Raw genomic sequence first — 26,577 nt, 5'->3', positions numbered from 1 at the left:
TTGTGTAAAATATTTCTTGGTACATTGCCGCTCCTGTTAATTTCCCGCCTCTCCTATTTCCCGCTCCACAGGCAAGCCCTAATCTCCGAAATGGGAACGAAGCACCACTCTTCCTCCGATCCAATTTCCGACCAAAAGAAGCGGCGTCGCGTCGGTTTCTCCAAAGCTGGTAGGTGAATTTTGTCTGATGCTTTATATTTTCTCCTTTTGTGGTTGAATTATTCTTTTCCTCGCACTGAGAAGTGTAGCTTCGGGATTTTTCCTTTTACATTTCTCATATTTCTTTTCAATTTCTTCTGTACAGATGCTGGAGTCGAAGCCAACGAGTGCATCAAGATTTATTTGGGTACTTGTTTCCTGATTATTGATTTTTTTTTTACTAATTTGTCGGTTTATGTACTGTATGTTTTATACATTTTTTCTTAAGATTGTTTGTTCGGAATGATCAGATTTTTAGTTGTGTCTTTTGGAATCTAAGTTGAATAAGGAGTAATATTTTGTAGCTATGGGTTTTAAAAGTTAAGTTAACTTATTTTATGAGTTTCTTATTTAGCATGGAAGCTTATTAGTTTGAACCGAGTAGCTTTATCCTGTCTATTGACAAGTTATCATATAAATTTTCTGTTTATCATTGAACCCCTCAAAGTGGTACGCAAATTGGACCACCGAATGCTCTTGAAATCTTAGAATACACTAGTTTATAGGGAGGGATACTAGACATTGCTTCTTTAAAAATATTTAGTCAGTTGGGTTGCTTATTGTGTGAGAAATTTGAAGAACTTCTACTTATTATGATAGCAGCTATCGAACGTGAGGCCTTGAAATTTTGGTTATTCCTTTTAGTTATTACAAGGCTTTTTAATTATTACTTTTATTTGTAGCGTCGAGCAAGGAGGATGTAGATTCCCCAGACAGTTTCCAAATCGAGCCAGTTGACTTAAACCATTTCTTTGAGACAGATGGTAGAATATATGGTTACCAGGGTCTGAAGGTATTCTGTTGGAATTATTTTTTATTTGTTTTTTCTAAATCCAATCTTAAAGTTCATAATTTTACTTTTGTTTCTTTACCCTAAGCATAAGACTTGTCTGTCCTCTTCCCACTGTCCATGTTTGTGATTTCTTTATTGCTTTTTTGTTTATGGTTGTGGCCTGTTTGGCGATGGGACATACATATTTATCATTGGAGTTGAGATTATCTTTGGATAAAAAGGATTGATTGCTAATTTTTTCTCAGTAAAAAATTAGAGCCTTTCTTGTAGTATCCATGCAGTGTATAAGAAAATAAATTAGATGGTCTTATTTTATTCAAATGCATTTTACTTTTGTCTGTGTTTTCACTAAATCCACATTGTTATAAAGATGTATTGCAAGATCATTCTATTCCTTATTTTCGAGATGAGTTTGGATTTTATATCATAGCACGAGGGCACGGTATTTGGTTTAATGAATTTTTAAGCCATGTTGGGCCATACGATTTGGAAGCATTCTGGACCATGCCAAAATATTATCTACAGACATTGTTTCACTTGGCACTTTCTTAGCAAAAGCAACTGTTGATAATAGGATTGCAGAGTTGGATAAACTTCATATAACATTCTGTGATGTATTGCTATTTACATCTTATATAAAAAGGTTTGTTTGGCCGTCAGGAATCACATGCTTGGTCTCTATGATTTTTTTTTTAATCTAATTGGGTCTTCTTGGATGTTTAATTTTCCTGTCTTTAATTTGCAGATCAGTGTTTGGATTAGCAGCGTATCCTTTCATTCATATGCAGATATTTCTTTTGACAGCTCGTCAGATGTAAGTGTTTACTTACTAATGGTAAAACTTAATAAATTGGTAGCTGCTCTCTAGATGTGCTCTCTAGATGAGCAACTGTTTGCTGTGCTCTAATCTATCCTGTCTTTGTTTCTTTGCTTCCCTGATGGTCTACAACATGGTAGATTTCATTTTGAATTTTCCCTTAAATTTTAGAAACACATGGTTTAAATTTGAATCTCTTACATGATACATTATAATGGTGTCCACTTAAGAGTTATCTTGCATTATATTAGCTGTCGTTGGACTCAGTTTGTTGAAAAAGAACATGTAGTTAAAACAAGTGGAATTAATGAAGCTTTTGACTTCATTCCAACATTTTATCTAGATTATTTTGTATCTCTTTTCCGTTTCCCCATCTTCCTATATAATAACTTGGTATGCGTTCCTTATCTCTTTTATCGAGTTCTGTTAGAAAGTTTTGATGATTGATGATTTTTCCAGTTCATTCTGCAAAAATTTTATATTTATCCATGTGGCTTTTTTTTCATGAAATCAAGATCTTAATTATATGTGACAATTCCACAATCCACACGATAACTTCCAAATGATTTGTGGTAAGGAAATCTAAGTTTTAGCTGCTAATATGTCAGGCATTTTCAGTTGATGTATGTTCCCTCTTGACATTCTATTGACCATTTCTGTCGATATTTATCAGGGAGGCAAGGGAATAACAGATTTAAAGTCGTCTCTTCAGGTATGTTGTTTGAGAAGTCCTGATCTTCTCTATGAAACTCATGTATATAACTCAAATATGTACTTTATTCATGACAGAATATATTTGCTGAGAACCTCATTGAGAAGAAGGATGACTTCCTTAAAACATTTTCAACGGAATACAATTATGTAAAGTACGTAGAATCCTTTCCCGTAAGGAATTTCATGTATGCTGCTGCTTATGAATTGTTATATTCTAATTTTGTATCTTCCACCTTTCATGCATTTAGAAATATTGTCTCAAGTGCAGAAGTGTTGCAAAACAATGCTTCTAATAACTGCAAAGGCAACTCCAAGAGTCATCCGAAAGAAGAGCATGGTAATGTTGATGTGAGTACTTTTCTTCATTGATCCTCATCACGTCAGTGCAATAATAAAATGTGTTATTCTAGCATATCATTCTGCCTAAAATTAAAATAAAATGCTCTCTCCATGATTACCTTAATGATTCCTGTGTTACTGTGGCGTAATATTGTGTACCTGTGTATATTTGTGATGTAGTTCCAATCCAAAACATTTTGAATATTTCTGCTTGATGAGGATTTATTTGAGCCACAAACTCCATTCATCGATCATGACTGTTAAATTTTATCGCAATTTATAAGTGATTTGCCTTTGAATTGATTGTGTAGTACTCTTATGGCAGCTGTTAAGAATGTCTTTACGTTGTTATTATTTTTTATTGCCGCTATCTCAGTGCAGAAAAGTGTTGACACCATGGTCTATGCGATGAAGATTAGGTTTTTAAAAACAAAATTTACATGATGATGATCATTCGTCGCTTCAATGGGCGAGAAAATGTCTAGCAAATGGTTATAAATGTCATCAAATCATCGTTATATTTCTACAAGGACTTCTCTTTTTACAATATTAGATGAAATAGTTTGATTATTAGGCAGCTTTATTCCACCTGAAAAGAGTTTTTTTCTCTGCATATTATTTTCTCCTGCTCTTGCGACTTATTGCACTTGACCTATGCTACCAATCTTTGCAAGAGAGCACTCTCTCCACTTCTCCTTCAGTTTGTTATTTTCAAACGACTATGGTTCGAATTGAGAGTTCTCTATATTACTGAAGAGAAACATCATCATTTATGGATCTATCTATTATGTTTCAGGATCCGAGTTTCTCTCTTGATTTTGTTGTTTCTGATTCATTATTTTAGGTTTACCGGGTTGGTGGTACTGCAGTGGGGCCTCTTTATTGCCGATTAGTGTCGCTCGTTCTTCTTCTTGTTGATGGTGACTGTCTTTATCTGTTTTGTTTCATGCAAAATAATTTGAGTTACCTCTGGTATATAGTACTAATTGCTGTCCACTGGAACATGTTGACTTTTATTATTTTGCTATTGACTCAGGTAGTAATCCTATTGATGTCACTGATCCAAGCTGGCAAATATATGTGCTAGTTAGAAAGGGTCAACAAGATAGTGACAACACGTTGCTTGGCTTTGCAGCTGTTTATCGTTTTCACCGATACCCTGATGGCATGAGGCTACGTCTTGGTCAGGTTTGTGTCTTTTTTTATATATAGCTTTTGTCTGTGTTTTGAATAATAAACAATTGGTGAATTCACCATCATAGACTGGTAAATAGGATGAATTTGTTGCTGACAGGTATTAATCGTACCTCCCTACCAACGAAAGGGTTATGGTCGTACTCTTCTCAAAGTGCTCAACAATGTTGCAATATCAGAAAATGCTTATGACCTAACTGTTGAAGAACCAGTGGATTCCCTTCAACACGTGAGAACCTGCATCGATGTGCAGCGCCTGCTTGATTTTGAGCCAATCCATAATTCACTTGATCCGCTTGTTTCATTGTTGAAGCACAAAAACTTGTCAAAAAACAGCCAGCCAATTCGATGTGGACCTTCACAGAGTACCATTGAATCTGTCAGAGAAAGTTTGAAAATTAACAAACGACAGTTTCTTCAGTGCTGGGAGATTCTCATCTACCTTAGCCTAAATCCCATAGAGAAGTACATGGAGAACTACATGACCATCGTTTCAAATCGTGTGAAGGCTGATGTGATTGGGAAAGAACCCGAAGGCTCAGGTAAGCGGTTAATTGATATCCCAACCGAGTTTGATCAGGAAATGTCCTTTGCTATGTTTAAATCGGAAGGTGGCGACGGTACGATGATCGAGAAGGATGAGAATCAGGGAAATTTAGATGAGCAAATAAAGCAACTAGTGGATATTAGGATGAAAGAGATCAAATTAGTTGCAGAGAAAGTGTCCTCTTGAAGCCTAGAGTTTCAATGTCATTTTGAATTAAGAGAATGGTAGTTGCTTTAGAACAAAAACCAGAATCGATCGAGGCGTCAACGATCTGCCACCAGCTTTCTTATCTGCCACCAGCCTTCTTCACCTTTAATTATTTACCGGTGGGTTGAGTAATTGAAGGGTATCATTGAATTATGAACAAAGCTATATCAAGTTTTCCTCTTTCATATTTCCTATTTTATCATTATTTCTAGATAATGGAAATATATCCCACGCTATGAAATTCGTATATTTCTCTAATGGCAAAAACTTGCCTGAGACGGTCTCATAGGTCGTATTTGTGAGACGGATCTCTTATTTGGGTCATCCATTAAAAAGTATTATTTTTTATGCTAAGAGTATTACTTTTTATTGTGAATATGCGTAGGATTGACCCGTCTCACAGATTAAGATCTGTGATACGGTCTCACATGAGCCTCACTCTTCTCTAATATATAATAACTTGTTCGGTATATTCTTAATAAGACATCCACATTAAAAATATATTACTTCAAAATTATAACCGGTATGTATCACATTTTTCAAAACACAAACTCTTGTGAAACGATCTCACGGATTAATTAATGAGACGGATCTTCTATTTGGATCATAATGAAAAATTTTATTTTTTATGTTAAGAGTATTACTTTTTATTGTGAATATCGTTAGGATTGACCTGTCTCACAGATAAAGATTTGTAAGGCCGTCTTACCTACTTTTTTCAAAAACCCATTTACGGCATATTGGTTTTTTACGATTTTTATCGTCTAAAATATGAAATTTTATTTTTAATCTTCTATTTTTAGTTTTGTAAATTTTAGCTTTGATTTCATCGATGGTGATGAAATAATATCATATGTATTAGTACCACAATGCAAGATCAGATAAATGATTAAAATCGAAAACAAAAAACGAAAACAAAAAAAAATAAAGGAGAAAGAAAGCAATAGAACAAAAATTTGAAAATATAGAAACTCAAGATCACAAAATCCAAAGACCAGAATTTCAATTTTCTTATTTAGTTATTCTTAAAATGCATCTGAAAATAATGTATCAGAAAATGATATTTTTAGGTAAAAATAAATCTCGATGATTAACATTTTTTACGTGAGAAATTATTATTAGTATTAGTTCATCGACGCACGCGTTGCATGTTTGTATAATATTTTTTATAATTCATATGATTTATATTTAAACGAGATTCAAAATGTAATTATAAGAAATATTGAAGACTACATTGTAATTTTAATATAAGAATTAAAAAAAAATCAAAAAAAGAAAGAGAAATAAAACAAAGTAACAATTGAACCTACACAACTTGAAGTTCAGAATACAAACACTCAATTTGCTAAACTATGTGATTACACTAAATTTTTAACATTTTATGTATATATATATATATATAATTTTTAAAATAGATCATTAATATAAAAAATTAATTACTTTAAAATATCAGATTTAATAATATAATATAAATAATAACAACTTGGTTTGAGGTCGTGGGCCGGTCTGCTCGTTCATATTTTATAATTTCTCTATGACGGAAAAGACATTAATAGCTCTTATAAACAATACAATTACAGCTTATGCCACTAGGGCTTTAAGTTCCTCTCCCAATCATTCATATAGTTGAATTCCGCCCACCTCCGCATAACCCTTTCCAGGTTTGCCTTCCAGCTTCTCTCGCACACGCTCGAACTGATTGATTAATATATGAATTTGATCTATTTCTATCTAGATTGATCTCTAATTTGAAGTTTTGTGTTCTTCGCTGATTTGTTGCAATTGCAGGTGTAATAGTTGTAGGATTGAGAGAAAATGGTTGAGAAAACGAAGGGAAGGAAGGATGAAGTGGTGACGCGGGAGTATACCATTAACCTGCACAGGAGGCTACATGGCTGGTATGTTTCTTAGGGTTCATCGCTTCCTTGAGTTATTTTTTTAAGCTGTTGGGTTGTCTCGATTTGAGAGAAAATTTGATTTTGGTTAAGAAGTTAGGCGAGTGAGTTTCACTGATGGTTTTTTTGTTGATTTACCATTTTGGCTGGGAATTTGTTACTTTTTGTTGAAAATAATTGCACTGCTGGGTGTGCGTCCCGAGTTTTCTTATGATTTTAGCTCATCTGGTTTGCTTTCCTGAATTTATTTTTGATACTTCTCTGTGGTTTACTGGTGTTTTTTAAATTGAGTGGATGCGTAGAATTGATGTGGTATTTTATCTAAGAGGGTGTGCAAACTATGAGTTATGTTTCTGGAAGACCAAAATATTAATCAAGGGGTCCGCGAATTGGATCACAGATAGACGAAAGTCAAAACTTATACCTATGACACGAAACATGGGAGGCAAAACTTGTGCTTATAAAAAACTTACAGAGGTTAAATTATATAATTAGTTGAGTTAAATGACTATTGTTTGTCATAGTTGTCAAAAGCGCAAGGCGCATCAAAGCACTCTGAAGTAGAACGTAATAAATAAAATATTTTTAAAAAGTAAAAATAAAATCAATTTATTTTTAAAAATATGAAACATGAAATATCAAATACTAAATAATCATTTTCATCTTCCAAGTATGAAATATTAAAACGTAAGAGGGCAAAAGGCAAAGATGTTAGGGTTTCTCCTGCTCTATTTTGTGCTCTTTGGAGTGCACTGAAGTGTGAGTTGTGCGCATTTGACAACTATGCTGTCTGCCTCCCCATGATACACCCTTGTGTATATTTTTTTGATATATAGGCTAGAATGGCTTTCTGGAGATGCCTAATGTAAAAAAATGTGGAACTGTTTGAATTCATTTCATTTGTTGTCAGGAAATGTGTCTGGGAGTAGTCAATGTAAGTACATAATACACTTCATAATGTGGTTGTGGTGTGCTTTTGCTGTGGTATTGGGGATCACTGATCAGCAATGTCTTTTTTTAAAGTGTCTCAAGTTGTGTTCTCTATTTGCTTATACATGTAAGCCTGATAGTTGGCTTCATGCATCCGTTCTTGATCACATCCGTTCATGATTACCTTGGCTACCATATATTTATCATTTATAATGTTTATCACATCATTTCACCACTGATAGTTGGCTTCATGCATCCGTTCTTGATTTGTAACATAGCAATCTTGTCTTTCTATGTTCTGATATTTACAGTTCCATGCCTATAATTGATACTGGTTTTTTTATATTTTCTTTGTCATTTCGATACTATTCTTTCTGTGTGGATGTTAATTAGCACCTTTAAGAAGAAGGCTCCCAAGGCCATCAAAGAGATCAGAAAATTCGCGCAGAAAGCCATGGGTACCACAGATGTGAGAGTGGACGTGAAGCTTAACAAGCAAATTTGGAGTAGGGGTATTCGAAGTGTCCCAAGGAGGGTCAGAGTTCGAATTGCTCGCAAGAGAAATGATGATGAGGATGCCAAGGAAGAGCTGTACTCCCTCGTTACTGTTGCAGAAATCCCTGCTGAAGGATTGAAGGGCTTGGGTACCAAGGTTGTTGAAGAGGAAGAATAGAGTACCAATGGCCGTATCAATCTTTATGTGACGATTTTCATTATTTTAAGACTGCTTAGACAAGTATTAAATCGTGATTTTCCTTCATGGTGACATCAATGATTAAACTAAGTTATGTGTTTTGTGCAATTGAGGATATTTAAAAAGTAAATATATGCTGTCGTAGTATATTTTTATTATAATTTCCAAGAATCACCATACTCAAGTGCAGACTTCTAGTTGAACATATACACATTTCTTTTACTACAATTTTCCCATCGTTTTCTTATCTGCCATTTTATGGGATTACGATGAATTTTTGAAATTTATTTGCCAATTTAACAGGTATATTAGAGTTGCCAGTTACTCAGATTCTTTTTCCCCCTTTATAAGACGATCAAATTTGGTCCTCTGTTCAAATATCTAACAGGAGTTTCATCTGTCTCCTTGTCTATGATTTCAGTTACATTTTTTTTGTACCTATTTAATATTCTTCGATTAAATTAGACGTTCATGATTGTCAGTAACACTATTCAAGGGCAAATATAAAACATTACACCTGGGAAAAGCATGTTAATAACTATGTTGGATGGATACGAATATCGTTTCAAATACGATATGTATATGATGATACAATAACTTTTAAAAATATAAACGTGATATTACTAGAATACGATAATTATTAAAATATATATAATATTAAAAATTGTAGATATATATATATATATATACACACACATATTTATATAGATATATACATGTCCATAGAGTGATTTCAGAAATTTTTATTTGCCGAGACATATTCTCGTCATGTCCATAGCATATCCTAGCTTTTATCCGATTGGTCAAACCTACAAAAGTCAACGACACAGATTTTGTCGTATGCGACAATTCTGTATCCACATCCGTGTCGTATTCGTGTCCGATAATTCAGGAAAAAAAATTAGGATAGATGAATAAGTATAAAAACAATTGGTAAACAAGAAGTTACTCAGATTCCAAACAAGCCTTCAAACAAATAGGTTTTTCACAACATTCAAAACAGATTCTTGTCATGGTTACTACGCTAAACTACTTTGTCGTAAAACTAGATAAATATAAAAATTCGAAGGACTCGTGAGTGACTGTGTGTAAATTCAAAGATCAGCTCTCCCAGGGTATCTTGGGAATGGAATGACATCTCTAATGTTTTCCATACCAGTAGCAAAAAGAATCATTCTTTCAAAACCTAGGCCAAACCCACTGTGCTTCACTGTACCATAGCGCCGCAGATCAAGATACCATTCATATGGCTCTAATGGCAGATCCAATTCCAATATCCTAAGGCAAAGAAATCATTGATATCCATATAAGCGATCTAGCAGAATATAAAAATTTAACTTGAGATCTTGGCTTAACAAAGAGGGAGCAATTGGAAAATCGAATACAGCAATAAAGCTCCTCATACCTATCTCGGAGAACTTCATAATTCTCTTCTCTTTGGCTTCCACCAACAAGTTCTCCCACCTGATAAACACAAGAATCCATTAAAGTATATACTCATGATGTGCTAGTAGAAATTGTGGTTCAGATGCTAAATGAGGAAGATATCATGAACAAGAGCCCACCTTGGGTACTAGCACATCCATTGCAGCAACAGTTTTATTGTCTTCATTGACCTTCATATAGAAAGCTTTAATAGCTTTGGGGTAGTTATAGACAATAACAGGTGCTTTGAATTTCTCTTCTGTTAAGTATCTGTGTGGTGGTCAAATGGAGAGGAATTCAGCTACTTAAACTGCAAGCAGCGTGGAGAGAAGATACAATAACTGATAATTACCTTTCATGTTCAGATGCCAAATCAATACCCCATTCTACTTTATTCTCGAATTTCCTAACTTTAGCAGCTTCCTCAAGAATGGCAACTGCTTCTGTGTAAGTTATTCTATGGAACTTGGATTTTGCAACCATTTCAAGCCGTTGGATGGCAGTTTTGTCAATAAACTTGGTCATGAATTCCATATCATCATAGCAGTTGTCAAGCAACCACTGACAAAGAAATCTTACATATGCCTCTGCACAGTTCATATCGTCCTATAAAAGAAAATCATCAATGTAACTCCGATGCCAGTCCACATATTAAACCCTAAAAAAGATCAAAATCCAATTACAAGAGCACAAAGCTCACAAATCTTCAAGTTTGAGGTACAGGCTTTCAATACCGTGGCTAAATAATACACATCAAGATTTAGACTGTTTGTCCAGAAGAAGACCTTCTTCAGGGCTGTTCCAATTTAAATGGCAAAGATATATTGCATCTTAAGATGAAGTATTTTTTACTCAAATGCAAGTTCAATAAAGAAGCTTACAGGTGGCATACCTCTACATTTGCAAATGCTATTTCAGGTTCCACCATCCAAAATTCAGCGAGATGTCTCGATGTGTGAGAGTTTTCTGCTCTAAATGTAGGCCCAAAAGTATACACGCTACTGAGGGCACATGCATATGTTTCAACCTGCAGTTGTCCAGATACAGTCAAGAATGCTTGCCGGGCAAAAAAATCCTCTGAATAATCAATTTTCCCATCCTTCTTTGGAAGGCCACCACTAACTCTACACCTCTCAGCAAGCTTTAACCTTTCATTCAGCTTTGAGAGATGCTCTTTTGACTTTGTCAGATCAGCGACTGCAGCACTAATTTTCTCCTTGCTTGCTTTAGCAGATTTTAGCTGGGTAATGACTTCTCCTTTCTCCTTGACATCAAGTTCAGCAGCTTTCACATCAGTTTCTGAAGGGGGAGGGTTCTCTTTCAGTTCTTTCTCTAATTTTTCTGCTTCACAGATTATTGTTGTAACTTGAAACATCTCCCCAGCACCCTCACAATCGCTGGTTGTAATGATAGGAGTATGAACATAAAGGAAACCATGATTCTGAAAGAATGTGTGGGTAGCATATGCCAGAGCATTGCGAATTCTGGCAACAGCGGAAATCTAGACAACCAAAAGAGTGTAACTAACACTTCCAGTGAGAAAATATCAGGAGAGACGAAGGGTGAGTAGATCTTATCAAGGGATGTAATGGATGGTATAAATAAATAATAATTAATGCAAGTAGAAAGAGGGATATAACAAGAAGTAATGATCCAGGATTCCAAAATCTGGTGCCACTATAGAGCTCCACATCAATCAACTCAAACAGAAATAAAAAATATAACCTTAGAGAAGCAATTCAGATGTGCCTCGAATTTGAGATTTCTTAACAAACATCATTCATGAGTTCAAGCATTAGCATTGTCTTCACTACTTTAATACAGATCACTAACATGAAGGTTGAAATCTATATGCACTGATCAATACTAAATACTATAGCTAGATCAAACACATTTAAGGAGTAAATTATAGATACACTATCCCTGCCTTTCCCGATATTTTTTTTAAAAATATAGTCTTTCCTTTTCTAATTCAAAAACAATAAGTCCATCACACAATAACAAAAACAAGGAGAAATGTAATCACAAAGACAGAAATTAATTGATCTGATGTACTAAACGAGCCTCATGCACATAATCCAATTTCCAAAAAGATTGTTGATTTACAAATTCTTTGGCACTCACACAACTACGGCCAATCAAACAAATGTATGCCCACGTTTGATACTAGCTTTAATATAAAGCTTAGCCAGTTGATTATTAGTTAATATAGCGGTTAATTGTTTGTTAGTCGGTTAATAGGTGTAGGAGTAAATAGCTGTGTATATATTCGTGTACAGAACTCTTGCTTAACATTCTTTCAGTAAGAAAAGTAATGAGATATTCTCCATCTCATTTTCCCTCTGTCCACGCTCAATCTTTGATGAGTTTAAAGGGGTAAGGTCTTACAGTGTTAGTCCTGGGGCGAAGGTGCATAACATCCCTGAGAAATTCGAGCGTCAATTTAGTCTTTGGCAACGGATACTTCCCCGCATCTACGGTACCCACATCAATAACCTTCTTCACCTTAAGCTCGATCTTCTGCTTCACACCTTCGGGCGGAAGATGGAGCTCGCCTTCCACGTGAATACAGGTTCCCGTGGAAACGACGTCGCTTAGCTTGTAAACGTCGGCTTCCACAATCACCTGCAAATTTCCAGGGCAAGACCCATCATTCACCTCCAAGAAGGCGAAGGCGCCCTTCCCCTGCTCCCGACCTGTTTTCACCCATCCCCCGATCCGGACACTCTGCCCCGCCAGTCCCGCACCCATATCGGGCCTACTCAAGATTGAACGGATCAACACACGTTGAGAGAATTCAGCCTCCCGCACGCCAGCATCTTTGATGGCGAGCTTATCCAAAGGCGGAGGCGCAGATGCGTCTGACATTTTCCGTTTTCTCCTCGGTTTTGTCTGGCGGAGGAGTACGAGGGAATCCAAACAAATTCCTTTTAGTACAATAAACCCTACTTGGATCCTTTTTATATAGCGAATCGGGTACGGGTCGTTTGATTCATCATTTACAATGAATTTTGGCCTCACCATTTTGAGTAGGTTATTTGTAAGACAGTCTCACGAATTTTTATCTGTGAGACGTGTTAACCCTACTGATATTCACAATAAAAGGTAATACTCTTAACATAAAAAATAATATTTTTTTATGGATGACCTAAATAAGAGATTCGTCTCACAAAATACGACTCTTAGATCATCTCACACAAGTTTTTGTTGAACATTTTTCCATCTTAATATTATTATTAGTAGAATACATGCTAGGCACGTTAGATTCAACTATTCAAAATTGATTTAATCATGTAGATTGCATTACCAAATTGAAATTAGACTTTTGGATATAAAGTGAAACTATTATTTTTAACATAAACATCTCATCATTCATTAACCTTTATTACTTCAAATCAAATTGATGAAGAACATTTTCTTAAAATATATATATTTGATGGAGAATCTCGTCACCAATTGGTCGATATCCATCTTCCCTATTTTTAAAATACACAAAAATTATGTCAGACGATCTCCTGAGTCAATTTAATGATATGATCTCATGAGTTTTTATGAGACAGATCATTTGTTGATGGATAAGGCGGGGATAGATGTTGTTCGGTAATTAGTTTTTGGCTCCCTAGAACTTTGAATATCATGGCATTCGCAGACTTTTCTGCACCCGATTCTTCTAATTCTTGTGCTCTCCCCAAATGTATGTATCATATAATATACTCTTTATAGTTTTTTGAGGTGGTTTTGAATTTTTCTGGGAAAATGAGACGCCTTGTTCTTTTATAACAACTAGTGCATCATGCACGCGTTGCGTGATCGTATAATATTTTTATAATTCATTTGATTTATATTTAAATGAGGATCAAAATATTATTATAAAAAATAGCGAGGGACCAGTACTATAATTTGATATATAAATTTAAAAATAAATTGAAAAATAAATTACCTCAATAAAAATTGAAACTACAACCTAAACCCCCATAAACAATAACTATATCCGCTAAATTACATATAAATTGCATTAAAATTTTAACATTTTATTAATATATATAATTATTAAAACAGACCATGATACCAAAATTAGTTATTCTAAGCATCTCAAACTTAATAAAATAGTATATATATATATATATACGGTTGATGAAAAATTTGCACAGTTGCAGCACAAATTCTCTTGGTTGAGAAAAGTAAACTATGATAATTTGTATCTAACAAGATCAATGTTGTGCTTTGAATAAGAAAATTCCAAAATTTCCGGTCATTTTGTGTATGATCCCTTCTGTCAGTTTTTTGCGACAATGAGATTGGTGTTGTTTTCTCACACCAATCTCCTTTGCGAAGGGCTCTAGCGGCCAGTGTTGCTTCACCTGAAAATTCTAGTGCCTCCCCATAATCGGAATCAAACACTTGGTGGCATCATTATATGCTTTTCTGCAACAATTCACCTGAAACCATTAATTTGCAGGAGTAGGTCTCTTGTGAGACAATATCACGAATCTTTATCTATGAGACGAGTCAACTATACTTATCTTCACAATAAAAAGTAATACTTTTAGAATAAAAAGTAATAATTTTTCATTGATGACCAAAATAAGAGTTATGTCTCAAAAAATACGACCCGTGAGACCACCTCACACAAGTTTTTGTCAACTTGCAGGCCAGTGCTACTACTGTGCGACTTTAAAATCTCGCTTCCCCGAGCCCGAATTTGGATAGTCTCGCCGATAATTCCCGATCATGATCTGTAACTTTTTGAACATCCTGCTTGTTAAGAATGAAGAAACAAACACAAAGCTTGCACGGAGAAGGAAAATGGCTGTGAAAAGATTCTTACTAAAAAATATATATAGAACCAGTTAGACCAAATCTAATAACCGTCGATCAAATTGGTCAGAACTGGTGTCATGAATCGGTGAACCGTTAAAAATCAGTATGACACCACTTTTAAATTTTATTAATATTTTTTTGTTTGGAATTTGATTATTTTCTTATAAGTCTTAAAAAAATTGTTTATATATTTTAAATGTTAAATTACATATATTATTATTTGAATTTTAAAAATTATTAAAAAAAATTATATAGAAAATTTATAGAATATACATCGATGTATTTCTAAAAGTTTGCAACATCCTTAGACAAAAAACATCTTTACAAAAGACAAGATTACACAATTTTTTTCGCGTGGAGTGTTAAGGTAAATTTTCAGTTAAACCAGATAGTGAAGTTTCATCATTGTTCTCGGAACAAGTTTATGAAAATTTCAAGAACAATGAGCAAATATCAATGTATGGAGAAATTATAGCAACTCAAATGTGATGTTGATCATAATATGAATATCAGATATTATATTTTTTTTTTCCATAAAAGATAGATTAATTAGATTTCCTGGTCTGGCCCGTTCTTTCAAAGGTTTTGGCCCACTGGGCTATGATTGCAATTATTTCAAAAGTTCATTTTACTGGCCCATGTTTAAACACCCCCGTGTCCAACCCATTTAAAATCCTGATACACTCAAAACCCTAACCCTAGCATCTTCCGTTTAAGCACCATTTTCGGCGTCGGAAAGAATCCCAGAGGCATCTCGGCGTTTCAGAGAATATCAACATGGGTATGTTCTCGATCATATGTTGTAACTTTCGATTATCTATTTGTCTAGATAATTTTCTATTGATTGTTGTTTATTTGTGAAAAATTGCAGGTAAGGTACACGGATCACTGGCGCGTGCGGGAAAGGTGAGAGGACAGACGCCGAAGGTGGCGAAGCAGGACAAGAAGAAGAAGCCCCGCGGCCGTGCTCACAAGCGCATGCAATACAACCGCCGCTTCGTCACTGCCGGTAACCTAACTTTCCCTCTTTTATTGAATTTTTCTTTGCGATTTGTTTCTGTACGACCTAGTTTAGCTCGCTGGAAAAACTAATCAAAACAAAAATTACCATCCGTTTTCTTTGATTACTTGTTCTTTAGTTTCGCTTGCTAGAAAATATTTTGTTGAGGCTGTTTATGCTTAGGGTAAGCCTGTGTATTTTTCAATACACTATCAGTGATGATTAATTATAGTTTTCTTACTTCTAATCCAATAGTCAATTTTAATCCTCTCGATATCAATATTTTAAGTTTTCTGGAAAATTTTCCAAAGTTGGGATTTTTCGGCCCAAATAATGAAAATTGTTTACCAGAATATGATTTTAGTATACAAAAATTGACAGTTGCAACAATTTTATATTAAAGTTTGAAGCTAGAACTACAATTAAGTAATATAACATGTTCAGTTTCCACCTTTTGTAGGCAAAATTTGTCTGCTCGATATTTTTTAGTAATCAATCTTTGTATTTGTGGGAAATGTTCTTGATTAGGGGAAAGATGAAATATGTTCTTTTCGCAAAAATTGTTTGATTACCAGAGAAGACTATGACCAAATTCATACCTTTAGGATGACTAGATGATAGAAGGAAATGCATCTTCTTTCAGTTATAGATTGTTTTTTATGGATAAAATACGATGCTTTATCGATGGTATCGTGACAAAAAGTGAGTTTGTTTGTTTTTCTTTTAACTGTTTGCAGTTGTTGGCTTTGGAAAGAAGAGAGGTCCAAATTCATCAGAGAAGTAAAAATAGAGGCCATGGTTGTGTGTAGTTGCTGTGGGTGAACAAGATTTTGGAACTGAATTAGTTGTTTTTTTTCTCATGCCATAATGTTAAACTGTGGGATTCCAATTGGTGTCATTTCTATGTACTTCGTACTTTGTTTAAATACACTATTATTCCCCACTGAGTGGTGGTGATTCTTCTTCTCAACAAAATTTATTAATATAGATGTTGTGAACCTAGGGTCGATCCTAACAATATTTGGGTCTGAGTCTAATTTTTAAAAAGAGGCCTCCGAATTATAACGTGTGTTCATATTTTTTTAGTTCCATAGCAATTTTTCAAATTAAATCAATACGTCAAAGACAATATAAAAAATTAAAGAAATAAAAATATCAAACATGTCCAAAATGATTGCTAAAAAACAATCCGTCTAATAGTTTTAGAGCTAAAAATACTAATCAAGTCTGTATAATCAAGTTGTTCAGTAATTTCTTTATCAATCGATAACATAGTCTATCCATTCAATCTTTATCGTGATATGGTTGATTGGAAAAAAGTTTTGATGAGCTTTATCTTTGAGAAACTTCGCTCTGCACTTCCTACTGTGACCGAGTCAGTCAACAAGATTTTATAAGCAATATGAACATTTGAAAGCCGGATAAGCATTACATCCACCAAAGTTTCAGTCAAAAAGCGTAGATTATAAATATCACATAAAACTCCGAAGAAATTAAAAAACTACAATAAAAAATTAGAAGCCCGACCAAAACAAATACAAGAAAATAGATTTATAGCTTCTCACGGATCTTTCAATCAAACCTAGAGAAGACGCAACGATTGGAGTCGATTAAGGCTTATCTGCAGATGAATATTGGGGAAGATTAGGGAATAAATCGATAACAGACTAAGCAAGTTCTATTTAATAAATACTTAGTTTTGAGTTATCTAATAATTAGTATTATATATAATAATTTTTTAAAAAAAATTTTGAGCCTAAAAAAAGATATAAACCTGAGTCATTGGACTCATTTACCTCTTAATAGACATGGCCTTGTGAACCTCTTGTTGCTGAAATTTGCTAGCGTCCATTTGCGTTTGCAGTGCGTTTGTGCCATGGTATTTCGTTCATTTGCACATATCATGTTGTCAATTTCCAACACTGAACGAACCCAGTGATAACAGTTTGATTAGTCGATCGTCGAAATACTACCAAGCACAAAATCAACTGGAATGGGACAAGTGCTTGTGCATAATAATGACTAATCCACGCAGTCGCACCCTGTGAAAAGTGTCGAACCCTCTGAAAACGTTTCGAGCATTTGATAAACTAATTGGCATTGGGGTGACCCAAAAATGTAGCAACCCGCGACTCTAAAATGGCTGTGTTCTCGATATTTTTCAAAAACATTCAAGATCTATGTTTTCCATAAATATCGATATACATATTCAATCTTGATTCAAAATTTTCAAGAATATTTAGACATATAATATTTTTCAGATCTCCATATTTTTAACAACAGATCTAAAATTTTCTGGGATATAGATAGATCTAAATAGATTAACAATTTTTAGATCAATATACTTCAGAGATACTGATGTATCTTAGATCTTTGATCTTACGACAAGTTTTTTTTTTTTATTATTTTTTATAATGGAACTTGTAATTGTATTAAGAATAATCATCCATTACAAGCCCGACTAGCCAGGAAAAAAATTCATCATTCATCCAAACAAACGATGGATGGGTGAAAGAAACTAAAGAAGCAATTTTATGGACTATCAATATTAGTCGATCTACTAACATGTGCAATATATGAAATTAATGGGTTTCTTTTATGCTTTACAATTTCAGTAGCACATACACCAACATAGCCAAGATCATCCTGAATAGTTGTGACTGCTTGCACTGTCAGTAAGGAATCTGGTTCAATCAATACATTAAGAAAGTTCTTCTCATAGAGTAGCTTTACACCTTCAAGGATAGCTAGAAGTTCGCCAGGGACTACTGAAAGTGGCTTTGTAATCTGTTTGTCGAAAACCATGGGAAGGCGACCTTGGTTATCTCTCAGTACACCTTCAATCCTGAACCTGTTCAAATCATGGTTGACACATGCATCAGTATTCATTTTTAATTATTCTATAGCCGGAGATAACCAATGATGATACACACGAGCCATGTGCTTCCCAACGTTGTTAGCAAGGATAGCTGTGTTCACGTGGTGGAAGTCCTGAAGTAGAACCGAACTCCAAGCAACATAATACAACAAGTTTTTGATTTTGTAACAGTAATATTAACAATTATATTATCAAACTAAAAATCATATCTGTTACATGAGCACGAACTTAAAATTAAAATTGGTGCAATACTAGTCATAATCCAACGGCTTAGATTAGTTGTCATCCCCGAGCCCGGCCCGGTAGCCCGAGCCCATGTTTGATTCAAATGCTTTGCGGTGTATGCTGCGATTCCACCCAGAAAGCTCCCGACTTTTCCATTTTGTCGAATAATAAAAATCAACATTTCCCAAATCATCAACGCGTTTAAGCAAACCCGTAAATCGAAAATTCGAAATACGCTTCGTTTCTTCCTCCTCGCGGCCCTAACTTGGACTCGATCGATCTTATGAACCGCTGATCCTGAGGTACTGTTTTGAAGTTTTGTTTTAGTTCATAATAAAATTTTGATTTTTGCCCATATTCGTTTGAGGATTTTTAATGATTGCTTGAATCTGGAACTGGATTTCGATGCCGTTTTTTTCCCTGACGGTTGTTTCTTGTCTTGCGGTTTTGATAGGATCATTTGAAGGGAAGGAATTGTGATCGGCGCGAAATTGTTTGATCAGATTAAATCGAAGATGTTCTCCCGGATTTTGGGCAAGCCTAAGCAAGAGACTAATGCTCTGGCCACTCTCGATAAGTTGCACGAGGTATATTTCTTTGCTTGGTGCGGAGTCTGGTGTTGTTAGGTGGTTATTTTGTGGATTTGTGTGTCTTAGATGATAATTACTGAGATGAAAGATTAAATATTTACGTGATGAAACGTGATATTTTCTTGGACACAATAAGAGGATGAATTTTTCGGATGATCTGTGTCTTCGTTGAACTTTTAGTCTTGTTGATGTTATGCGAGTATTTTTTCAGAGGAAAGGAGGCCTAGATGATTTAATTCATATTTTTGCTTGCCTAATAAGTTTAAAATCGTTTCTTCTGCATTGTGGATTGATATGGATTGATAAACGTCCCCATGTGATTCTTGTAAACTCGCTTTAGAACTCACGGTTCTGTATTTTGGTTGATGGGTTATGCTTCTTTTTTATGAAAGGAACTTTTTCTTCATTTCCACAATCATTTTAGAACTATAGAATTATGTTCTTTTATTTGTTGAAATTGCCTATTTGGCTTGGGAATTATGCCTACAGTTTCTGAAATTCGGTTATGTGAAGTCCATACCAAAAGTTAGAAAATTTTATTGCATGCTGGAGGTGAAATACCATAGTGGACAAAAACTTAGTTAATTTTGAGAGTAAGGAAGGTAACAGCGGTATGTTATTATTGCCTAATGTGTCTCTTTAGCTTAATGTTCCTGGGGGTTTGAAGGGTAAACACCAGCACTGTGGAGTGGTTCATGTTTGTGTATCTCATTACTTTATGTGCTTAAATTGAATAAGAGTACAGTACTATTTCTGATTGAGAATTAAAATACGATCTGAAGATAAATGTGACACCTTTGTATTCTAACTAGATTTTTTATGGGTTTGATGATTGATGTGTATTAGTTGTTATCTACCTGTTTTTATATTGAAAAAATTACCCTTTCCTTTCACTAGACTCTCGACATGCTTGAGAAGAAGGAAAGTGTGCTTCAAAAGAAGGCTTCTGCAGAAGTTGAGAAGGCCAGAAACTATACAAAAGCTAAGAACAAGAGAGGTACGACCATGTTTATTGTTTGGCATCTCTCTCCTCATTTAACCCCTGAAAATTCGTTTCAAAATTGTTTCGTTTCTACTTTGTAGTTAGAAATTCAATTAATGATCCAAAGTTCTTTATCAAAGATGTTGTGTTAGCAGTGTACAGGTGTATGCTTATGGGTTTATCCTTACTCCTGTAATCATATTCAAGTAGATCCCTGGTTTCTTCATCTGATTTCTAGTTTTTTATGTAGCAGCAAATTAATGCTTTATCTTGCACATGGTCGTATCTTTTTATAGTTTCTCATTCGAGTTCCCATATTTCTAATTGCGTGAATCTCACTGGTTCACTGTTGATAAATAACGGAATAGGGAAGTATTTTTAGTTCATTATTTACGGATGTAACTTGTTCTAGTGTTTGCCTTTTGAATAGAGTCGGCCTTATCGTTATTACTCATTCTCCTTATTAAGTTGGTGTAAAATTTAATTCGGAGTCTTCAACTGACCTATGTTCGCAAAACATATTAATACAGCGGCTATACAGTGTTTGAAGAGGAAGAAACTCTATGAAGAACAGATGGGCCAACTTGCAAATTTCCAGCTACGGATCCACGACCAGGTGTATTGATGTTTTATTGAATGTTTTAATAACATTTAATTATTATCTGACGAATTTCTTCTTACATTACTTGCTTTGGGCCTGTTTAAATGATTTGTAGATGATACTGTTAGAAGGTGCAAAAGCTACTACCGATACTGTAGATGCCTTGAGAAGTGGAGCGTCTGCAATGAAAGCAATGCATAAAGCAACGTAAGTAAACAGACCAAATCAACTGTCCTGAATTTTTTGAAATTATCACAAGCACTTGATTTAATTAGTTTTCGATCCCCATTGTTTCTTGCTATCGATTGTTAAGTAGAATATTTTGTTTATACACAGGAATATTGACGATGTGGACAAAACAATGGACCAGATAAACGAGCAGACGGAGAACATGAAGCTAATACAGGAAGCCCTGGCCACACCTGTTGGTGCAGCAGCTGATTTTGATGAGGTTTCTGGCCGATTTCTCACTACCAAAGTTTATTTTCTTATTTTGCAATTTTCTCATGTATCAATCAAACATATTTGGCTAATGTAGGATGAACTGGAGGCGGAACTAGAAGAATTAGAAAGTTCAGAGTTGGAGGAACAGCTTCTTCAACCTGCAACCACTGCCTCCGCTGCTCCAATGCACGTCCCGTCAGCCAGAGTACCTTCTCGCCCAGTCCCTCAGAGACGGACAGAGGAGGAAGACGAACTTGCTGCTTTGCAAGCAGAAATGGCACTATAAGTGACTCGGTTTTCTTGGTTGGATCGATAGTATTTTCGAGGCAGGTGATCTAGTATCTATCACTGACTGTATAGTATAAAGGCCATTGGGATTTCTGACTTGGACGGAACAATGGTTCCGTGTTTTTAACTATCTATTGTAAAATATATGTGCTAGATTTTCGACGTATTCCGGTTAAAGGCTTCAGTTTTAACCAAACCAAATAATGTGATTATTTTGGTATATACACGGTTTTTTTTGATGTCTCAGTTTCTCAGTTATGTTTTAATTATGTCGTAATGGGTCTTTTGCAAAGGATACATTCCCACAGTTGAGTAGAACTCGAAGGGGAACGGATGGTATTTGCAAATTATTAAAAAAAATGATTATAAACTTTTTTTTAGTAAGTTTTACAAATTCGTAAAAATCGTAGAATGAAAGGCTAAGACCATAGCGAAAGTCAGGATCTTTCAAAAAATGGATTCATATTCGAAAGAGTGCATAACCACATGGATAAGCTTACACTGACTCGTCAATTTGGGATAATATTATTTTATTTGATTAAATTTGAATTCTAAGAATCCAAAACACGTGCAATATTTTTTAGGAAAGAACCTTTTAAAAAAAATATATTTTCAAACAATATCTTAAGACACTTGACTTATTTGTAAAGTGATTATGGTACTAAATATTGTGATATATGTTTGTTTTGATAACTGATAGTTTTACAAAGATCGAGTCAAGAAAATTATGATGAATTAGTTTCACTTCAGTAACGTCATCCTTTCCAACAGCTACGCAACATCTTTTGATAACTGAGAAGACTCGCTCGATCCGCCGGAAATGAACACCAGTGTAGCATAGATTTTGTATAGACTGCCGAGTCTACCAGTGTTCGATTTTGTACATGAATTTAGAATATCGTGAAAACATCTTGTTATATCTACTAGCTTCGAATATATGCATTTTTTTAAACTTTTATCTTGCTTGAACATGCTAACAATCGAGTACTTCAGAGTATAGTGAACTAAGTGCTACTTCTCTCAAGGGCGACCATCATAAATCATATTTGTTACACTATTTTTCACCTCCTCTCAAATTTCATGCGCTTTTGGTTTGTTTTGTACATATAGGTCTTTTGTGAGACGGTCTCACGAATCTTTAGCTGTGAGACGGTCTCACGAATCTTTAGCTGTGAGACGGGCCAACTCTATTGATATTCACAATAAAAAGTAATATTTTTTCATGGATGACTCAAATAAGATATATGTCTCACGAAAATTGACTCGTGAGACCGTCTCACATAAATTTTTGTCATTATTCAAATCATGTAGTGGTCGAACAACCGTTGTGTGTTTCTAAATGTGGATAATCTGACAAAAATTCAAACATAAACTTTGTGAATATATTGATAAAAGTATATTAAAATGACTATCTATTCTTATTTTTAAATTAAAGTATAATTAGAAAAACAACGAAAATTACTCGAAATAAATAAATCAAGCGCATAATTTTTTTGTCGTCGGAATCAAACAAATAAAAACGATGATTAAGAATTCATCTTCCACCATTCATTGCACTGGTCCCGTATTTTCAAGAGATTTTTTTTATAATGATTTACAATTTTCATATTAAATTCTTATCTAGATTCTTAACAGATCGATATCAAATCTCGGAAAAATAAGATTGTTATTAAGAATGATTTGATCATCTGACAATAATACTTCTAAGGGTCCATTGACAAATATTTGTTTTATTACATATATCAATATATTACAATATATTTTATAATGTTTGATAAAGAAAAATAATATTATTTTATTACGTATATTTATAAATATGTTTAAAATATATTATATTTGAGTATATATGGAGAAAAATTTGAATTAATTATTAATTTAAAAATTTTAATATAAAGAATTTGATATTATTTATCATATTATAATTTTTAAATTAATATTCATATCTTTTTTAAAAATATAATCAATAAATTAACATTTAAAATGAAAATAGGTACCCAAGTGAATTTAAGAAGTAATTTGACTATAAGATAATTTAGGTTAAATGTAAAATTGACGTTTCAAATGGATCGTGTACCAATTAAGTCATTTAAAATAGTTTAAGTATCAATTTGTCAATCTATCAACAATTTGTATACTAAAATACTTTTTGCTTATTTTGTATAACTAATGTGTTCATACTCGGGATCCATTTATCAATATAAACTAAAACAAGAGCTACCAAACGTTCGATGAGGAATGATTAATTACCAAAATCCCAAACTTATCCATCAAATCAAACTAAACATTTAGAAAAATGATTAAGTCTTTTGTGAGACAGTCGGTCCATGTGACGGGTTGACTTGTTCCATATTTACAATGAAAGTAATATTTTCATATATCGAGTCGGGTTGAAGATATGTCTCATAGAATTGACATGTGAGACTATATTATATGAGTTTTTGAAGAAAAATTAACTCAAACTTAGCAAAAAAAAAAAAAAAATTCGTGTAGAAATCAATTGGATTTTACATCATAACACACAATCCTCAAATACTATTAAATTCTCAAGAAACAACATATATATAATAATCATAATTGCGGAAGCGTACCCGAATCCATGAATTTGCAGTCAATTTTCGGTAATGATCTTCAATCTGCAGATTTTCTTTAAGCCAGAGAGTTTTTGTAGATGGGATACAAAAAAACTTAAACGTTATATGCAGATTGGGAACATAACCCTTATTTATAATTAAACAAGTTTCACTATTTCTAATTTGGCCCTTCAACAAATCAGAAATATCATATATGGTATCCACACAATAATATCATGACATTTAAGTCCTCAAGTCAATTCTTATTCTAAATTAGACCACATAAATTTATGACTTATTTAATTGATGACATGCAAACATTTATAATTACATCTATGGCCCCAAAAATTCCAACAATCTCCCACTGGGCCATATGTGTAAACTTGTAAATGTGTTAAACTTAACGAGCTCAAAACTTTTGTCATCACAACCATAAGACTTCTTAAACAATCTCGTCCATTAATTATATCGACATAGGATCAATGGAGTCTTTGTTGTATCTATCACAACTGAACCATCAATGGTCACACATATCAATACAATCAAATGACATAGATCAATCATGAATGTGTGGCATGAAAATTACATGCAAGGTGATCTATTCATGTCAATTTTCAACTGTTCCTACTTTACCAAAGTGAGATCAAAACCTTAACTTCAGTTAGACAAAGTGTAAAGTAAACAATGAACTTTATTTCTGATCAGAAAATATCCAAATACATAAGTTCGAACAACATAACCAAACATAAAATATAAAGTACAAACTCCCACTAGATCTAGACTTCATCAAACTGAATAACACCCATATGAGTAGTATGTTCATGGAAAACATTGGGTGGCAAACCCTTCGTAAAAGGATCTGCTATCATGGAGTTTGTGCCTATGTGTTCAATCAAAATCTGTCCACTTTGTACTCTTTCTTTCACAACAAGGAACTTGATGTCGATGTGTTTCGATTTTGTCGAGCTCCTATTATTGTTGGAATACAATACAGCTGATCTATTGTCACACAACAATTTCAATGGTCTTTCAACCTCTTCTAGAATACGCAGCCCAGTGACAAAATTCCTCAACCATATTGCATGATTAGATGCCTCGTAACATGCTATAAATTCAGCCGCCATGGTGGAAGAAGCTGTTAGTGCTTGTTTGGCACTTCTCCAAGAGATAGCTCCGCCAGCCAATAGAAATACATAGCCTGAAGTGGATCTCATGCTATCTTGGCATCCCGCGAAATCGGAGTCCGAATATCCCATGATCTCAAGATTATTCGACCTCTTATATGTGAGCATGTAATCACAGGTTCTCTTTAGATATCTCATTACTCTTTTGGCTGCTTTCCAGTGATCCATTCCTGGGTTGCTTAAATATCTGCCCAACACTCCAACAATGTACGCAATATCTGGACGCGTACAAACTTGAGCATACATAAGACTTCCTACAGCCGAAGCATAGGGAATCTTTTGCATTTCTTGAATCTCGAGGCTTCCTTTAGGGCACTGTTTAAGGCTAAACTTATCTCCTTTAGCAACAGGGGTATTACCTGGCTTACAATCTTGCATGCCAAATCTTTTAAGTACCTTATCGATATAGCTCTTTTGCGATAATCCAAGAATACCTTGAGACCGATCTCGATGTATTTGGATTCCTAGTACAAAGGAGGCGTTACCAAGATCTTTCATTTCAAAATGTCTAGAGAGAAATTTCTTGGTATCGTTCAACATGCCTATATCGTTTGTGGCAAGAAAAATGTCATCCACATATAAAACCAGGAATATATGTTTACTCCCACTGAACTTATGATACACACAATCATCTACTACATTTACCTCAAAACCAAATGAGATAATTACTTGATGAAACTTGTGGTACCATTGACGAGAAGCTTGCTTTAACCCATAGATGGAGTTCTTAAGTTTGCAAACCATATTCTTTGGATTTCCTAATACAAAGTGTTCTGGTTGCACCATATAGATTGTTTCCTCAATGTCTCCATTGAGAAAAGCTGTCTTGACATCCATCTGATGAAGTTCCATATCAAAGTGTGCAACAAGTGTCATGATTGTCCTAAAAGAGTCCTTCGATGAAACTGGAGAGAAGGTCTCTTTAAAGTCAATCCCATACTTTTGAGTATAGCCTTTAGCTACAAGACGTGCTTTGTACCTTTCCACATTACCTTTTGAATCCCGTTTGGTTTTGAAAATCCACTTACAACCAATGGGTTTCACACCTTCTGGTAATGGGACAAGTTCCCAAATTTTATTGTCTTGCATTGACTTATACTCTTCACTCATTGCTTCGGCCCACTTTTGAGAATTTGAATCTTGCATGGCTTGACGAACATTGATTGGATCATTCTCCGCCATACCATCATTTTCCTCATGTTCTTGGAGTAGCACTATGTAATCATTCGGAATAGCGCTCT

The 26,577-nt window shown here is 34.4% G+C and overlaps 6 protein-coding genes across 7 annotated transcripts in view; 5 read left to right on the top strand and 1 right to left on the bottom strand.

Annotated features, from left to right (window-relative positions):
* Window positions 1–26,577, top strand: part of LOC140818041 (cation-dependent phenylpropanoid and flavonoid 8-O-methyltransferase 1-like) — an 86,653-nt gene that overhangs the window by 5,950 nt on the left and 54,126 nt on the right. The window lies entirely within an intron of this gene.
* On the top strand, window positions 35–5,011 carry LOC140818454 (histone acetyltransferase type B catalytic subunit). The gene is made up of 10 exons (XM_073178406.1): window positions 35–169; window positions 305–346; window positions 882–991; window positions 1,737–1,805; window positions 2,482–2,520; window positions 2,598–2,674; window positions 2,771–2,870; window positions 3,706–3,781; window positions 3,898–4,049; window positions 4,156–5,011. The coding sequence occupies exons 1-10, from the start codon at window positions 91–93 to the stop codon at window positions 4,786–4,788; spliced, it is 1,377 nt and encodes a 458-aa protein (XP_073034507.1). The 5' UTR covers window positions 35–90; the 3' UTR covers window positions 4,789–5,011.
* On the top strand, window positions 6,362–8,502 carry LOC140818403 (large ribosomal subunit protein eL31-like). Its single transcript, XM_073178339.1, has 3 exons — window positions 6,362–6,470; window positions 6,598–6,707; window positions 8,028–8,502. The coding sequence occupies exons 2-3, from the start codon at window positions 6,625–6,627 to the stop codon at window positions 8,305–8,307; spliced, it is 363 nt and encodes a 120-aa protein (XP_073034440.1). The 5' UTR covers window positions 6,362–6,470; window positions 6,598–6,624; the 3' UTR covers window positions 8,308–8,502.
* On the bottom strand, window positions 9,240–12,717 carry LOC140818146 (asparagine--tRNA ligase, cytoplasmic 1-like). Its single transcript, XM_073178010.1, has 6 exons — window positions 12,142–12,717; window positions 10,646–11,254; window positions 10,106–10,359; window positions 9,894–10,023; window positions 9,734–9,792; window positions 9,240–9,606 (listed from the first exon to the last, which is right to left on the bottom strand). The coding sequence occupies exons 1-6, from the start codon at window positions 12,619–12,621 to the stop codon at window positions 9,423–9,425; spliced, it is 1,716 nt and encodes a 571-aa protein (XP_073034111.1). The 5' UTR covers window positions 12,622–12,717; the 3' UTR covers window positions 9,240–9,422.
* Window positions 15,141–16,561, top strand: LOC140818201 (small ribosomal subunit protein eS30z/eS30y/eS30x). Its single transcript, XM_073178087.1, has 3 exons — window positions 15,141–15,355; window positions 15,446–15,583; window positions 16,312–16,561. The coding sequence occupies exons 1-3, from the start codon at window positions 15,352–15,354 to the stop codon at window positions 16,356–16,358; spliced, it is 189 nt and encodes a 62-aa protein (XP_073034188.1). The 5' UTR covers window positions 15,141–15,351; the 3' UTR covers window positions 16,359–16,561.
* LOC140818609 (vacuolar protein sorting-associated protein 32 homolog 2-like) lies at window positions 18,785–21,821 on the top strand. Of its 2 annotated transcripts, none has more exons than XM_073178625.1 (7): window positions 18,785–18,979; window positions 19,120–19,264; window positions 20,165–20,264; window positions 20,780–20,865; window positions 20,966–21,057; window positions 21,187–21,301; window positions 21,389–21,821. In XM_073178625.1, exons 2-7 carry the CDS (start codon window positions 19,193–19,195, stop codon window positions 21,578–21,580), a joined length of 657 nt encoding a protein of 218 aa, XP_073034726.1. In that variant the 5' UTR covers window positions 18,785–18,979; window positions 19,120–19,192; the 3' UTR covers window positions 21,581–21,821. The 2 variants fall into 2 exon arrangements, with proteins under 2 accessions (XP_073034726.1, XP_073034725.1); XM_073178624.1 differs by having other exon boundaries at window positions 18,787–18,979; window positions 19,132–19,264.

Source organism: Primulina eburnea, chromosome 17 (assembly GCF_022965805.1).
Source record: "Primulina eburnea isolate SZY01 chromosome 17, ASM2296580v1, whole genome shotgun sequence".
Lineage (NCBI taxonomy): Eukaryota > Viridiplantae > Streptophyta > Magnoliopsida > Lamiales > Gesneriaceae > Primulina > Primulina eburnea.
This window is presented reverse-complemented; position numbering and strand designations above follow the sequence as displayed.